The sequence below is a fragment of the Biomphalaria glabrata genome, chromosome 3, assembly GCF_947242115.1.
Source record: "Biomphalaria glabrata chromosome 3, xgBioGlab47.1, whole genome shotgun sequence".
Lineage (NCBI taxonomy): Eukaryota > Metazoa > Mollusca > Gastropoda > Planorbidae > Biomphalaria > Biomphalaria glabrata.
In genome coordinates this window covers 50437225-50454210 of record NC_074713.1, presented here as the reverse complement: position 1 = coordinate 50454210, position 16986 = coordinate 50437225, and the positions used below count along the sequence as shown (strand labels likewise).

Sequence of the window (16986 nt, the reverse complement as noted above, 5' to 3'; positions counted from 1 at the left end):
CCCCTGGCATAGACTGCTCTCTTTATGTTGACTTTGTCATTCTTACATATGGCAAAAACATGAACACTTTAGAAAGAAAATTTCAACTATGTTTAAATAAAATTCAAAATTGGGCAAACGATAATGGTTTTAAATTTTCGGACTCCAAAACAGACTCTGAACTATTTAAACACAAAAAGAAGATCCCTGTTGTGAAAACTACAAAATTTTTAGGCCTCGCCCTAGATTCCAAATTTAATTTTCTCCCCACATTAAGGAACTTAAGAAGAAATGCCGAAAGTCATTAAACATACTTAAGAGTACTCAGCCATACGGACTGGGGAGCTGACAGAGATACCTTGCTGCTGCTATATCGGAGTCTAATCCGATCCAAGCTAGATTACGAATCCATAATATATGGAGAAGCAAGGAAGTCTTATCTAAAAATACTGGAATAAATACAAAATGCTGCCCAGCGTCTCTGTCTCGGCGCGTTTCGTACATCACCAATCCCAAATCTCAACGAGGAGGCAGGAGAACTCCCTATGGACGTAAGAATGAAAAAGCTTGCAATGCAGTATATAGCTAAAATCCAACCCCACGAACCCTGCTTTCGACTCCATGTTTAACCCTACAGAGGTAGGCCTACAGTCATACAGCCGTTGGGCCTTCGAATGAGAGAACCCATTCAAAATTTAACCCTACCCATTGACAAAATCTCTAAACTAAAAACCCCACAGAATCATCCTTGGCTAATGAACAAACCAAAATTATATTTATCCCTCCTTAATTATAAAAAGAAAATACAGACCTAAGCATACTACAAGTCCACTTTAGTGAACTGCAGGACAGCTAAAGAGATTGTGGCACCATCTACACAGACAGATCCAAAATGGATGGAAAGGTCGCGTGTGCTTGCTCCTTTCGGAACAAAACAATCTCCCGTAGACTCCCCGGTGGCTGCTCCATCTTTACGACCGAATTACATGCAATATCGCTTGCACTTATGGCCGTCAAAGCATCAGAAAGGAGAAAATGTATAATCTGCTCCGACTCCAATTCTGCATTGCAAGCTTTGGGGCGGGTGAAGACTGACATTCCATTGGTACATAAGAGCCTGAAGCTGTTGGACCAAATAACAGCCGACCGTAGGGATGTCACCTTCATCTGGGTCCCCTCCCATGTTGGCATTGAGGGAAACGAAACCGCAGACAGAGAAGCAAAGAGAGCTCTAAATCATGCGGTGTCAGAAACTCAAATTCCCTGCGCGGACCTGAGACAAAGTATTGCCTCTGCCACCTATTGAGAGTAGCAGGACCGATGGGAGACTGAGACTCACAATAAACCCAGGCAGATTGTGGCGGATGTCAGGTGGCGGCCCACGTCTAAGGGTCTGACAAGGCGTGGTAGCACGACCATGTTCAGACTTAGGATTGGCCACACCTACATCACGCACTCTTTTGTGCTGAAGAGAGAGGAGCCCCCACTTTGTGAGTACTGTGACTCTCGCCTCACCGTGGAACATATGCTCATTGATTGCCCCAGATACCAGGATGTCAGGGAGAATTTTTTTAGAGCACACAACTTAAAAACACTATTTGACAATGTCGACCCTGGGAAGGTACTGGGCTTTGTCCGGGAGGTGGGGTTGTCTATGAAGATCTGATTTATGAATTGTGAACATATAATATTTACATAAGATTTTTACCAAATTATTAAATCTTTACTACCTTTACTATTTTAACTGTGAATAGACCTTGTTTTTTAATGATTTAACTGTATAGAATTTATAGCCCTTGTTATATAAAGGGAGAGTGATCCTTAAAGGATTACGGGCACGACATGGCCTAAATTGTGCCAATGTGCCTAAACTCAAACTGTTGTAGATCAAGCTGAAGCGATCTGCAGGTTATGGGAACCCATTCCATTTATGCTTTAATAGCTTTTGGGAAGAACAAGCATTTGTAAAAATGTGTCCGTAAACTGAAGGGAGGCAACTCAACGAGGACATCACAGTAAGACAACGTCTGCCTTGGGCACTGCATTCCAGCATGAGCTTTAGACTTAGTCTAGTCTCTAATAGTTCGCACCTTATGCACTATATTGGAAGGCGGTGTTGGCGTGGGAGCAGAGTTACAACACTATCATGGCAAGGTTGTAATAACATTGCCCCCTTCTTAGCAGTTTTCATCCCGAAGACAAAAAGAGCATTTTGAGGTGGAAAACCTCTATCTTCAATATTATTCTAAATTCTAAAGCAAACTACACTTACCAAATTCTATGACCGTTGCTAAATGGGGTTTTGAATTAAAAAAAAAAAAACAACTCCAGAGATTTTTTAGTTTAAAACCCCCAACAGATAATTTTAACGATAAAACTTCCCTTTTCGATATAAAATCTAAAGCAAACTTCAGTCACCTAATTACAAGAACGTATTCATAGTAAAGTTCCGCAAGACGTCTTCATGGATCATGGATCTAATTATGTTCACACATATAGGCCTACATACACTGAACAATGGTACGACGGGAGATATCGACCGTTATATGACGTGAGATGAGTATATAGGCCTTTTCTTTCTTTTCTTGAATATCCCCCCTCTCTTGAGTGTGCTATAAAGATGAAATATTGTTTAGTAGTAGTAATAATAATTATAATCTTTATTATCCTTATGAGGGACCTTATGGAAATATGTCTTACAATTTTCGAATTACCTTTTTTTTTAACCTGAAGGAAGGTCTTTGCGAGCCCCGAATTTTCGCATAGTAAATTATAATCTAGCCGTGTGTACATAGATCTAGTAAGAAAGTCTGCTCGCAGAGGTTTTTTATTTTATCTATATTTTATATGACATCCTTGTTAATCTTCGGTCATAGAAATTAACAGACGAGCTTTACAAAATCGCACAGGGTCTGAAAGGGTTTTCTTACTTTACTTTATTATTTATATATAGATGTAGGTCAGTGGGCTGCCAAGATAATGCTACAAACATAGACATCTATGACTACAACTACAAGCCATGATTATGAACGTAAAATTATCTGGCAATGTAAATGAACGTCTAGCAGCTATTTACCTAATACGTAAGTAGATTTATGCTTTAAATTTCGTTATGCAATGTCAAAAAATGTAGATCTAGAAGTAGATCTCGGTCTAATTATAATTATTTTGATGAAAACTATTTAGTATAATTTAGATCGTAATTTCCCTAACATTCTATCACACATCTATATAGTCTACTTTGGTTTGTGATGTATTTAAATGAATAAAACCTGGCTATGCTGTGAGTGCGAAATTTGAAAAGACAACAAAATGGAAAATTTGCTTGTTTCATAGAATCTATGAGTATGATAGATTTCTAAATCTAGACTAGAATCTAGATCTATATTTTCTTGGTAAATTAACAAACTGTTTTATAAATCTCATCAAGAAAGGAAAATTCTAAATCTATGGATCTATGTTGTTATAGGATCTTATTGCAATTTAAGAGAACACATGAATAACTTTCAATAAGGTTGTGACTGTCACTGTGAGTGTGACTGTGAGTGTCTCAGAGTGTCTGTGTTATGTGTAGCTAGTGTGTTGGTGTTGACAGTTTCAGTTTGAGTTGACATTTAAGTTGACTGTCTGTTATACTGGGCATTGCCATTGATTGTTGAATGATTTAAATTAATAATTTAATTATTAGTAGACTAATATAAGATAATTAATTATTCATTTTTTTAACCATGGACCACCGTCACCATGGAAAAACTATCTAGATCTAGATCTAATAAATAGTCTAAAATTAAAGAACCATTAAAACCATCAATCATTTTTTTAAACATTTTAATTAATATTTATAATTATAATATAATTATAAATCTAGATAAGCTAGTAGATTAGATCTTGCTTATTGATAGATTATCATTTATAGATTATATTTATGATAGATCTATTTACAAATAATTAGATCTATAATCTATAATTAGTATAACTATAATAATCTACATTCTAGATCTAAGATTCTAGATAGATTAATCATACATTTGATACATCATAGATCCAATGGTCTGATGGATATCTTCTATTTCTAGTAATAAAATAGTAATAAGTAATAATTAGTAATATCATTTAATATGTAGATCTAATTTACTCACTTATATAGATCTACTTATAGTATATATTATACATTATATTATATAGAATACTATTATAGATCTAGTTAAAGATCTAGTTTTGCAGTGTTGAGAGTGTTGTGATGCACAAAGTAACGAAAGTTCAAATGGTTAATAACTTAATGGACACAAAAATACTGTAGATCTATAGTATACTTATATTTTAATAGTATCACTATCATTAGTATGGTTAACTATGGTTTATCATTTTAAAATGAAATTAAAAAAAAAAAAAATAGGCTAGATCTAGATCTATTTACTTAATTGGTCTAAATCTTGCTGATTTTCAGTTTATTTCAAGTCTTAAAAATTGGTAATTGATTACACTTGTTTAGTTCTAATTATTGGACTTTTAAACATTTTTAAAAATATTTTTACTTGTTTTTTATTTTCACTTCAGAGTTAAAAGATAATTCCTAGTCCAAACCTCCATCAGGTTGATGGGGGATGGGAGCGGGTAGGGTTTTGAAGCCGGGACCATCGTTAAATCCGAATGACAGTCCAGCGTGCAAACCGCACGATCAGGCAGCCATATGTTCTTTATATTTTATAATCTAGATTAAGTCTACATTTGAGATAATTACGATATAATTTATTTTATATATATATATTATTGCGTTTTACGATGTTAGGCACCACAAATTTATGTTAATCTAGATTTATAAGTAAGATCTAAATAGATCTAGAACTTATCTAGATCATAGGTGATCTAATTATAGATTTACACTAGGCCTACTGACTAGATCTAGTTATAATTAGTGGCTCTTAGATCTAGATATCTGTATCTAGATCTATAGATCTACTCAAAAGCAGCACTGTCTGCCATCTTATAAAGAGACTTATTGATCTAGTATTTCACATACAGGACAGTATAATTCCGTTGGATTTGTAAAAAAAAACAACTGTTAATCAAACTGCTTTTATACCTAGATTCGATTTTTCGTATACCACAGAATTCATGAGAGAGTTCTTATGAGATGAAAGTGAGAAGGGCAGAGTTTTATTGGCAGAAATGGCGGTTGAGCTTGCTTTCTCTAAGCATGACAAAAGGAATCAAAATGATTGTCCTGACTCTAAAAAAATTACAGAAAATATCTTCTGGGGCAGATATAAAGCTTCCCTTATAGTCACTAGTGACTTAGCTAGGTTCCATTACTTATGAAAACCTTATGAAAACACAGTACATATGAGTATTAACTATCAAAGTCTTATTTTATCTCTCAAATATTTTTTTTTTAGTCAGAAAATGAGTTGGATGCTAGAAGAATGGAAAGATGGTCTACCACAAAAAACTTTAATTAAAATCAATGAAATAGAAGCCCAAGTAGAGAGACTTAAGAAAGAGCGTGATCAGAAACAGTTTCAGTTGGAAAGCTTAGAACAAGTAAGTGAACAATATCTAAAATTGGTTCAATTTACTGGTTTGATACTGATGCAGACTTCTAATCGTGATTTTTAAACTTTTAAGATGAAATCTGGCCTTGGAACTGTGCATTTGCATATTTGATTGCTTCTGTTTTGTTTTTGTTTTTTCTTTTTCTATCAGCTAGAAATAGCTTAAATAATACTCATGTAGATTAATTTTAATTTATTCACTGCAATTACCATTTGACTTATTTTTACCATTTTACATAAATTTGAATTTAATAGTTCAAAATGTTACAATTTCAGTCACTATAAAAATATTAATTATAATGTTTATATCAAATATAATGCAGCCTTAAAGTGCTTTGAGAACATAACACTTATAGAGTTGAAAGTAGGTTTTGAAAAGTTAGGTTCTAATGTTCTTCTAGAATATTGTGTAGCTTGTGGTCTAAGATCAATTGGTGCTAGCTGAAAATGCTCTCAGGCCAGAATTTTGCCTTAGTTTTTTTTTCTACTGAAGCAAATTTTGTTTAATTTTGTTAAACTTTCACTGGCTAAAACCAACTTAGAATCTTGATGTTTTTGTTTGTATTCTTTTGCAAAAACATTATAGGTATTTTCTAAATTCTACTGACTAAAATAATATTTTGTGAGGCCCGTGTAAGGGAAAGCCACTAAATTAATTTTGTGCAGTCTGTTAAGTCACATTTAAACCTCGGAAACTAAAAGCCCTATTAAAAATCTGATTTCACCATCATCTGTATTGTCCTTAAAAAAAAAAGATGCAATAACCCCTTATGGTCTTACCAAAGAATGCACTCTTTGAAAAAAAATTAAGTGTGCCGGTATGCATATTTTTTTTTTTTATTTAACATTTAAAAAAAAAAAAGATTTCATGGGCATGTATATCATATTATTCTGCTTGTCACATTTAGACCATCCCAGTGGCGCTAGAGCGCATGGAGGGCTCTTGCCTGCTTCTGCGCATCCTTCCATTCAGATCGCTCTTGAGCTTTTTTTCCCTATGTTTTAGAGGCACCTCAACATCATCAGTCCATCATATTTGCTCTGTTCTTCACAGAGAGTAAATAAATTACTGTAGACAATTAAATATAACAATTAATTAATAGAGACTTGTGTTGATATAAGTAAACATTGAAGACTATCATTTTACTAGGTCACATCCTTTTTTAAGTACTTTCTCACAAAAAAATCCACAACAAATAAGGATGCAACATAAACATAGTAACACAGTATTCATGACTTGCCTTCTCGTTTTTACTTGCATGCAATTTTTGCTCCTCTGTTCTCCAACATTCTTTCCAGGTGACCTGCCCACCAGTCTTTTTTTCCTGTCATTATAGATAGACCATAAGCATATTAAATAGAGATGGGAATCGAACCCAACTTTTAAAGTTCGGGTTCGGTTCGGTCAGATTTAAGTTCGAGTTCGGTTCGGTTCGATGACGAGTATAGTTCGGGTTCGGTTCGGTCAGGTCTAAAGTTCGGGTTCGGCTCGGTTCGATGTTATGAAATTATGTAATAGCAAAATTAAGTTATAAGGTTTAATGCAATTTATTAGTTAAAACTTTTTTATTTGAATTTTTACATAAAACAAATACTTTGCAATATATAATAGGCCTATGGGCAAGACTTTTTCCAACATAATGTTGCCTACATACATTTAAAGCGTTGTAAAAATTTCTTAATGGAGATAGAAATAAAGATGCGGTAGGTTTTCGCTCAAGTAGGCAAGTGGTTTAATTCAGGGCGTGACTCGGCGCTAAGCGAATTTTTTAAAAAGGCTAATATCGTTGTGCTTTCTTTCAGAACGCACTATTCATCATAATAAAAAAAAGTCGAGGGGCATATTAAATCTAATAATAAAGAGGCAGACCTGGCCAATAGAATTATGCAAGGGACATTCTAGGTAGGCCTACATATTGCACACGTACTTCTATGATGGGCGTGATCTTTTTAAAGAAATATTCTTCGTGTAAAGACGTCTCTATCGAGGATTTATTTTCACACATAAGTCGTCACTATTATAAATTGCAATATATGGAAGAAATTCGACTATTCTGAGACAAAAAAAAATGCAGAAGAATCACACTAGCGGAGATGTTTTAAAATGTTTTCTTCAAAAGTTTTGACCCACATTGTGCATACGCGCCTCGCAAAAAGCAGTCTACAGTAGACAAGGTCTTATTAGAAGATAAAATGACATCTCCACTTAATATAATTTAATTTTTAAACATGTAATTATACTAATATTCAGATAAGTTACACTAAAAATACAACTTTTTTTTTGATGCCCCCTCTCTTTGTTAGTTGGTCGTTGGTTTGTCGCTTACAAACAGCTAGTACAATTGAACCAATATAGGCATTTTATATTTTTAACGGTAAGGATAGTATAGATGGACTTCTTATGGTCCGACAGTTATGCTGGGCAGGGCACGTATCCCGTATGGGAAACGAACGTATGCCAAAGGCAGTCTTTTTTTTTTTTTTTGGTGAGCTAAAAGATGGTCAACGTTACAGAGGCGCCCCATGGAAACGATTCAAAGACCAGCTTAGGAGTCAACTTTCCTTGGCTGACATAGAAGAGAGCACCTGGTTGCATGTGGCCTTAGAACGAGTCAGTTGGAGTTCACTCCCGAAGGCCGCGGGATACACATTTGAGACCAAAAGAAAATCCGCTGCCGAGGACAAACGCAGACGCGAAAAGAAAAACTAAATCGACCACCTGCGAACAGTGGTTATGCTTGCCCTGGATGTGGCAAAATATGTAGGTCACAGCTGGGCCTGCACAGCCATGGGAAAAACTGCATTCCTCACTAATCTTCGGACTCGAAGACAAGCCTTATAATAATATATAAACTTAATAAACTTTAAAATAAAGTTTTTATGTGAACAACTCAATATAGCCTAACTCACTAACTGTTATTACAATATTCACATATTTAATTTGAGATAGAGATGTAATATTAATGAAATATACTGATATTTAAACAAAATCTAGGTCACCACAAAACAACGTCTTTACTCTTTCATGTCTCAAGATTGTTTGCCGTTTGACATTTGCATTACGCTAATTTCATCATCCTTAATGCATAAACACCAATCAATCGCTTAACCTCTTCTTATCGCCACCAGACAACACACACACACACACTCTCTGACACCCCTTTTTGTCAGGAAGTCTCGTCTCCCCATCCCCCAATTCAAGGTACTGGCCATCCCCACCCACGGGGGAGGACCCAAAGTTTGAGAAACGCTGCATTAAAAATACTGATGATCAATGCAAAACAGAATAATAGTAAAAATATTCAGGGGCGTAGATAGGAATTTTTCATCATTTGGGGGCCCAGGAGGGGCTGGACCTCTTTGGGGGCCCCTGCATTTTGCGTAATATTGAATATTTGTTGTGAAAAACACTAATTTGGGGCCCCCCTCAAGTGGGGGCCAGGAGGGGGGGGGGTTACATTTCTCACCCTCCTCCCCCACCCTTGCTACGCCACTGATAATATTCCAATATGGAATACTTCAAAATTTTGTAAAAATAAATCACTTAATAGAAGATAATTAAAATTTATTTTAAACTAGAACACAAATGAACTAAATGAACCTATTTATATCTACACTCTCTAATCGGCAAAAAATATTCTACTCTCAACTAACAGTCATCTCAAATAAAAGTGACAATGTTTTAATGTTGACTTTCTACTTACTAGGAACTTGAATCTAGATCTAATTAGAGGGCGCCTATTCGACTCAAAACAAATATTGCAAACAGCCCGCGAAAATTCAAGGTTAGGGGAGAGTCGGCACTTACGGAAAAACCCATGGGAATCAAAGCGAGCCGCTTTTTTTTTTTTTCAAAATACCCCCCCCCCCCCTCCCAAGTTTTCAAAGTATAATGGAATCATTAGAATTTAAATAAAATATTGAAGTAATTTTTATTTTAAACCCAAAATATAAAAAAGGGATGTAAAAATTGCAAAATTAGTTCGGTTAAGAAAAGGAGGGTTCGTTCGGTTCGTACCAAGCAGTTTCAATGTTCGGGTTCGGTTCGGTCATAAGTGAGGTTCGAGTTCGGTTCGTTCGGTTCGGGTTCGGTTCGTTTCCCATCTCTAATATTAAAGCACTATTGAAAATTTTATTTCACCAACAGCCACTTATGGTCTTACCAAATCATGTACTCTTCCAAAATATATAAGTATGCATAACTGTATACAAATTAAATAAATAAAAAAAAAGATTTAATCGGAAGATCTTATAATTCTGCACCATTTTAGTATATAGGCTGTGAGCTCGTGTAAACTGCAATGTGTATGACTGACCTATGTGGACCAAGCACCAGTCTGTGCAACACAAAGTATTTTTATTATCTGGTTTGAATTAGGTTTTTTAAAAATGTATGCCTCTTTGGAAGCTACATTTTATTTTATTATCTGGTTTGAATTAGGTTTTTTAAAAATGTATGCCTCTTTGGAAGCTACATTTTATTCACAAATGGCTTAATTTTTGCTTGGATCAAGCGCTTAAAAGTGACCAGAAGTATTATAGTTTTCTTAAATGTAGTGACATGTAAGCAAGAACTCTATGTATCACTGTACTTCCTGGTTAGGGAAGCATAGTCAAGAGGCTAATTACACTTGGCTTGGCTTGGCTACCTATGAAGGGGGCTCGAGGTTCTACACTCGACTCAAGCAGAGTTGTGTTTACTGAGTGCCTAAAGGCAAAACGAAAAACCTTCTATTAGATACCCCCTCCCCGCCACTGGTCCACAAATGAGATTGGACCATAGCGCTATGATCTTGCTATAAGCATGAAAGTTGCGCTATATTTAAAAGCTATAATTATTATCATCATCATTATTATTATTTAAATTGTCTATTTAATACTAGTATTCTTAGGCATTTAACTAATACCAATTAACATTCTTAATTGCTAAACTAGTTAAATCAGCATTTCAAATGTTTGTCTCTTGTAAATGTAACATTGAAATTGCACAGGAATAGATTTGTAAATGTTGGATTGGAAACATTTCATGTTTTACTGACTTCTTATTTACTTGTTTTCCTTATTTTTTGTTTGTAAGGCTTTAGCTGTACAGAAGCGCAAAGCATCTGATGAGAAGTCGCAGCTGAATGACTTGCAAAGAGACACAAAATATTTGTCAGAAAAATGTGAAGAGTTAGAAAAAAAAGTGCAGAAACTGACTCATGATTTATCTGTGAAGGAAAAACAGGTTGTTTCTCTTGAGCAGAAATTGTCAAAAGCTGCCTCCAGCCAAGATTCTGAAAAGGTGAGTTCTTGATTCAGTGAAAAGAGCTTACCATAGGCTAAATGTATGGTACATTGTAATCAATGCTTATGGAAAGTGTTGTATTTTTTTTATTAAAGTGCTTAAGCTTTAAATGTAAGTTTTTTTATATATATTGATACAGTCTTGTAACGTTTCCAAATGTTTATAAGAGAAAAAAAAAATCCCCCCAGAACTTTTGATCCTTGAGAGACAGATGGTGTTGTTGGACCAAGAACATTTATTTTATTTTCCTCAATTAAAGTCAGGTACACAATAGGGTTGGGCAGACTTGGGTTTGTCTAGGATTTGAACTGTCTTCCCTGGTTTGGAAGTTAAGAACTTACTAATGGGCCAACACATCACTAAATGCTTATATTTACTATCAAAAACATTTAGTTTCTTTATCTTTTCATTTCTATGATAAGGCTGCCACATTGTAAATTAAGAATTCATCAAGTTTAAATTGCACAAATGAAATTGATGGCCCTAATAAAAAAAAAATTGGGGCTGTTGTTGTCATTCTGTTTATATATATAGGTACCCTTTTCAGACTTTATGATCCATAGGGCAGATAATGTTAAATTCATCCTTTTCTATGGCCAACGGTAAATGAGAGTGTGGCCTGCACAACGACCAACCTTCTATACTTTTTTAAAGTAATTTCAGGTGCCCATTAAAATCCAGAAATTAAATATTTCAATCTTCACCAAAACTTGATAGATTTGAACCCTAGATTTGAAGTTTGGATGACAAGCACTTAACTTTCAGCCACCACTTCCCCATATGATATATGTATGTATGTGTCTATTAATCAGCTATGAATGATTTATTAAGTTCTTTTAATTGCTTTCTTAGATTAATATTTCATGTTTATTGACTTTATTCACATTTTCAGCCTTCCATTGGGAATGATAACATTTTTTCCTCTTTCCTTTTGTGGTGATCATTGTTCCTATTGTGATGACCTAAAAAATGATACTGGAGTTAGCATAATTTGAGATTGAACAATTTAGTTTTTCTTTGCAAAATTTGAGATTGAACAATTTAGTCTTTTCTTTGCAAAATTTGAGATTGAACATTTAGTCTTTTCTTTGCAAAATTTGAGATTGAACAATTTAGTCTTCTTGAAGCTTTTTCATGTATCTTTTTGTTGATGAGTATTTAACAACCAATTTCTACTATGATACATACCTCTTTGCTATTGTTATTGAGAATATTGTGAATGAAAATATACTTTGGTTCTTCAATTAAATGTCTGCTGTAGTATACATTCTAAGACAATTTCTAACAGGCATCTAGTTTAATTCAGTTTTATAGATCTAATTCCATCAAAAGCTATTTCAAAAAGCTAGATCACAATCCTTTAAAATGAAATAGATCAACATTATTTTGCGTGTTGTTAGAAATAACTATTTACTACTTCTGTACCAATCAGAAGGCATCATCTTATATAATACAGACGTTTCTTCAAAAAAGAAGAAGATTACATCCTACGCGTCATGCATTTAGTCATGCATATTAACCATTGACTTAAATTCAGCCAAGTCACTGGTTTTCCTGGCTAGCTCAGGCAACCCATTCCATGCTCTAATAGCACTAGGGAAGAAGGAGTATTTGTACAAATTTGTCCTAGCATATGGGACGAGGAATGTGCCTTTATCTTTGTGTCTTTCAGAGTATTTTATTAAATTTTGTTTTTGTATTTGAAGATTATGGTTCAGTGTTTTATGTATGATTGCTACTTTACTTTTGAGCCTTCTGTCCTGAAGGCTTTGTAAATTTAGTGATTTTACTAAAGGTGTTACTCTAGTCAAATGTGAATTAATATTACAGTACTTAATTATATTGTGAGAAGATTTTGACACTGAAACAATTATGTATGTCAGTATCTGCGTGTGCAGGTGTTGTTTTTTTTCTTCTTTCTTTTCTTAAACTTTGATTTTTCTCCTTCAGAATTGTAATCCTCAATATTCCTTTGCTCATTCTGAGCAAATAACTGCTCTGGAGAATGAAATACACAGTCTGAAACAGCAATTAAGTGACAAGAAACTTGTTCAAAATGCAAGTGTGAAAAGCTCATGTAAGTCCTACTAACTTACTGCAGTGTAATACTGTGAGATATTAGTACCATGTTTTCACTGTAAACAATTAGGTCTGCTGCCTGCATAACCGATTCAATATTTATTTCAGTTGAAGAAAACAAATATTCAAGAAATGATCATGACTCTGAAAAGATGTCGTTGCTGGCTCAGGTTAGTAAAAACAAAAATTCTGCTTTATGTGCTGGCTGACTTTGTGTGTTAATAGTCATTAAAGTGAATAAAAAAATGTTTTGTTGTTTGTAAAATGTTTCGGATGTTCCTATAGGGTTGAAGATAATCTTCATTCTAGTCCTAACCTACAGCAGGACAATAGAGGATGGCAGCGGGAAGGGTATGAACCTAGGACCATCGAGATGACAGAACAAACGTCCAGCATGATACTGCATAGCCAGGCAGCTAGTGAAGGCTTGGGGGGGGGTTCTAGTATAATCCTCACATTTCAAGGAAATTGTTAGTCATGCTTGCTGCTCCTATTTTGAAGTGAAAAAGTCATCTGAGTCTAGCTGTGACATGTGGGGTTAGCCAATGGTCTATTTTAAGCCTTACATGGCACAGGCTGCCCAGCATAAAAAATCTGGCTAGATGAAGAAGAAGTGTGATCTAGTCCTTAGTTAATTTAATGATCTAAAAAAGTAATGCATATTTTTTTTTTTTTTTTTGCTATAGATTCAGCAGTTAGAAACTAAAAATAAAAAACTCATCCAAGATGGAGAGTGTATGAGACACAACTCAGAGGCATCGAGACACCATCTAGAACTTAAAATGAAAGAAAAAGAGAAGGAACTGAATCTAGAGTTATCTCAAGCTTTAGAAAGTGCCAAACAGAGCAGCTGCTTACTTCAAGAGTCCAAGGCCAAATTTCAGCAAGAAATAAATGCTGTAAGATTATTTGTAGCAAATGTTTTTTTGTTTTTTTTTTAGCTAATCATTGTTTATCATCAGCTACCTATTTGATGTTTACTCTATTATTGATGTGATGGTTTAAGGCACAAGCAGAATTGAACAGATTAAAGGGATCGCTAGAAAAAGTTGAAATGGAAAAGTCACAGCTCTTAAAGGATAAACAAGAGATGACTAAGAAAATGTCAATGGCTGATGAACTGATTAAAACTCATGGGGTCAGTGTTGCTGACATTGAGAAAAAGAAAAATGCAGTTGAAAGTGAAAAGGTTTGTTGTTTTAATCTTTTGCTGTTTATTTAGAGATTAAGAGACTTCATCTATAATTATCACTACTGTTGGATTCTTATTTTATTTAAAATTATTCTGTTTTGTCTACTAGCAAAAATTAAGCTTAGAATTAGAGTCGAGAGACCGACAGATTCAGCTTTATGATGTAGAAATTAAAAAATTGAAAAATGATATCAGCTTGAAGGAGCAATCAAATGATGCACTGAGATCCCAAAAGATGGATATCGAACTGCAACTGGAGGCTGCCAAAGCAGAGCTTGAAAAATTGTCTCAGAAAATAATTTTCTTGGAAAATCAAGTCATGGTATGCTAAAATTTCTATTTTCGAGAATGGCTTAGCACATCATTTACATAATGCTATTTAACTAATATTTATGCCCGCAACAATCTACACCAATGGCTTCTTACAAAAAGACTTAACTATTTATTAAGGGATATTTTTTAGATCAGTCTGGTCAAGTATTTTATTTAAAATTGATAGGTTTAAAACAATTAGTACCATTGGTCTTTCGGTACATTGTTTAGGAGTGAAAGCACTTCAAATGGACATACAAGCTCAGTTGTTCATTTTTTTTTTTTTCAAACCAATTATAAGAAATATATCTAGAATCTTTTTCTCATGAAAACTAGGGACTTACTTTTACATTGCCATGAATATGCCTTATTTTAATGGGTATTTGTCTTTTTGATAAGATATTAACTATAAATATTTTTTAGTGTTGTGTATTGTTGGTCTAATCCCATCTGTTTATGTTGGGCAGGATCTGCAGAAACACAAAGATAAAACAGCTGAAACACTAAAAGAATTAACTACCTCATCAAACCAGCTTCAGTCATCTAAAGAGTAAGTTGTCTTTGATTTTTGTTAAAGGGATTCAAGCTGTATGTGTGGCTGCTAGTTAGCAAGTGGGCAAAAGTAAATAAAATGACATTTTCTCAAAAGCACTGTCAATGGACTGTATTTTAGTTTAGAGACATTCTGACAATTTGATCATTCCTGTTTTGCATTAATCAAAGAAAGACAATTTTGCTTATTAGTGTTTAACTTTATTTTATGTTCATTATACATATAACAAAAGATGTCAGTGTGTGTTTGACAGCTAATGTCAGTATGTGTTTGACAGCTAAGTCAAGTACTCTTTTGCAAAAAATATAATGCATATGACTAATTAAAAAAAAAACAAAAAATTCTTGATTGCTTTTAATTAAATTATCTTCATTGAAGCATCTCATTGGCATGTTCCTTATAACTAAAGAGAATACTAATGTACTGCCATTTCATAAAGTTAAATTTTTGTTTTTATTTATTTACATTTTTTTTTAAAAGAAAAAATGCTTTTGTGTAGTGCATATTTCATGCTAATAGCTTTGTCAGTACACTATAGTTCAATCTCTTCACTGGGTGGTTGGGGTAATCTATTCACTCAGCCTGACAACCCTTATATACCGTATATACCATACTCACAATTTTTAACCACACTGCATTTTGTAGTTTTTCACAATTTTGTCCATCTTTAATAAAAGCTTTGATGGAGTATTCTTTAAAAAACAAGTATTGCTCTAACCACTTTCTTCTTTTCTTTTGATAATATATATTTTAAATTCTTATTCATTGTACAGAACCCTAGAGAACAAAAACTCAGAGTTAACCTCTAAGCTTTCAAAGCTACAAGAAGAACTAACCAAATTATCCTCAACTCACCAGCAGTCACTTAAAGATCTTGCAGAGAAAGACAATCACTTCAAAGGTATATCTCTCAATTAGCATTTATCTCCGTTATTTTTATCAACTTATGTCTAATTTGTAGTTCTCTTAGCTTATGTGTTTCATTTAATGAAGCTCTAAGCCTTTGTTTGATTCGTAGCGAAGTTTGTTTGTTGTATTGTTTTGTTGGTTATATCTTGCAGCTTTTAAGTTTTTTGGTCTGTCTTTGTTTTCTCATGTCTTTTCTTGTTAATTGCTTTTGTCTGTGTCAGTTCTGTAAGCATATGTATGTGCCAGTGTATTTGTATTACTGTAAATAAAATGTTTGTATTCCCTCCACCCTTAGAATCACAGAAGAAATAATAAAGTAATAAGAAATAAAGGAACACTGAAGAGTAACCTAAAACAAGGCTTTATTAAACTAAAACGACACATGAACTGACGAAAGAGACTTGGACAGTAGCACAGTAAATCAATGTAGTGAACACATTCTTACGATGTTACACAAACATAAACAAATAGTAAACTATTTCACCACATTCACCCCGCCTAGAATTAAAATAGCAAGTACAGTAATATAGTAGGCCATAGCATAAATAAAAAGAGAATGCCTGTGCCTGTAATACAATAGATCAATAAATAGTGTCGAAATAGTTTCTCTTGTAAACAATAGTGATACAAAGAAACCTAAAAACCAGTATCTGTAGTATGACTTATAAACAGTTACTAGTTTCTGTTTTAAGCAATAACAATTGTGTAGTAAATAAACATGTACATAAGTAAGTGAACAAGTAAACTCTAGTATCAGTAGCAAGAGATAAATAATGCCAGTTTATGTAGTCAGTATAAGTAGTGCAATAGAGAAACAACTCTAGACCCTATAGTTCGGTCTGGTTCTTCTCTCTCTTAAGTTGTAACGGGGTTGACTATCCTGTTCTACAGTTTGCGAGTCACGATTGAGTTCCTGAGCGTCAAGTGGGATACGATGGTTATGTGTATTTTCAAGAGGAAGCGCTCAGAGGTCCTCAGAGCCTTCCAGGGGTTCTTTCCTTTCTTGTATCACCGTAGGGGTGTTGACTGTTTTTCCATGTTTTGAGCTTCTGGAGGATATTCATTATCCTCACTCTGAGCGAAGAACGAAGGTTCACTTGTTGTCGTGGATGGGGAGGGAGCC

General features: G+C 34.2%; 1 protein-coding gene across 1 annotated transcript in view; it reads left to right on the top strand.

Annotated features, from left to right (window-relative positions):
- Positions 1-3324: 3324 nt before the first annotated feature.
- The window catches only part of LOC106055416 (centromere protein F-like), a 29480-nt gene continuing 15818 nt past the window's right edge, over positions 3325-16986 (top strand). The window contains exons 1-10 of the mRNA XM_056022507.1: positions 3325-3374; positions 5376-5520; positions 10609-10815; positions 12769-12895; positions 13006-13067; positions 13584-13796; positions 13904-14086; positions 14199-14411; positions 14869-14951; positions 15728-15855. Coding sequence (XP_055878482.1) covers positions 5383-5520; positions 10609-10815; positions 12769-12895; positions 13006-13067; positions 13584-13796; positions 13904-14086; positions 14199-14411; positions 14869-14951; positions 15728-15855 — 1354 coding nt within the window. The 5' untranslated portion in view covers positions 3325-3374; positions 5376-5382. The remainder of the gene's footprint in view (positions 3375-5375; positions 5521-10608; positions 10816-12768; positions 12896-13005; positions 13068-13583; positions 13797-13903; positions 14087-14198; positions 14412-14868; positions 14952-15727; positions 15856-16986) is intronic.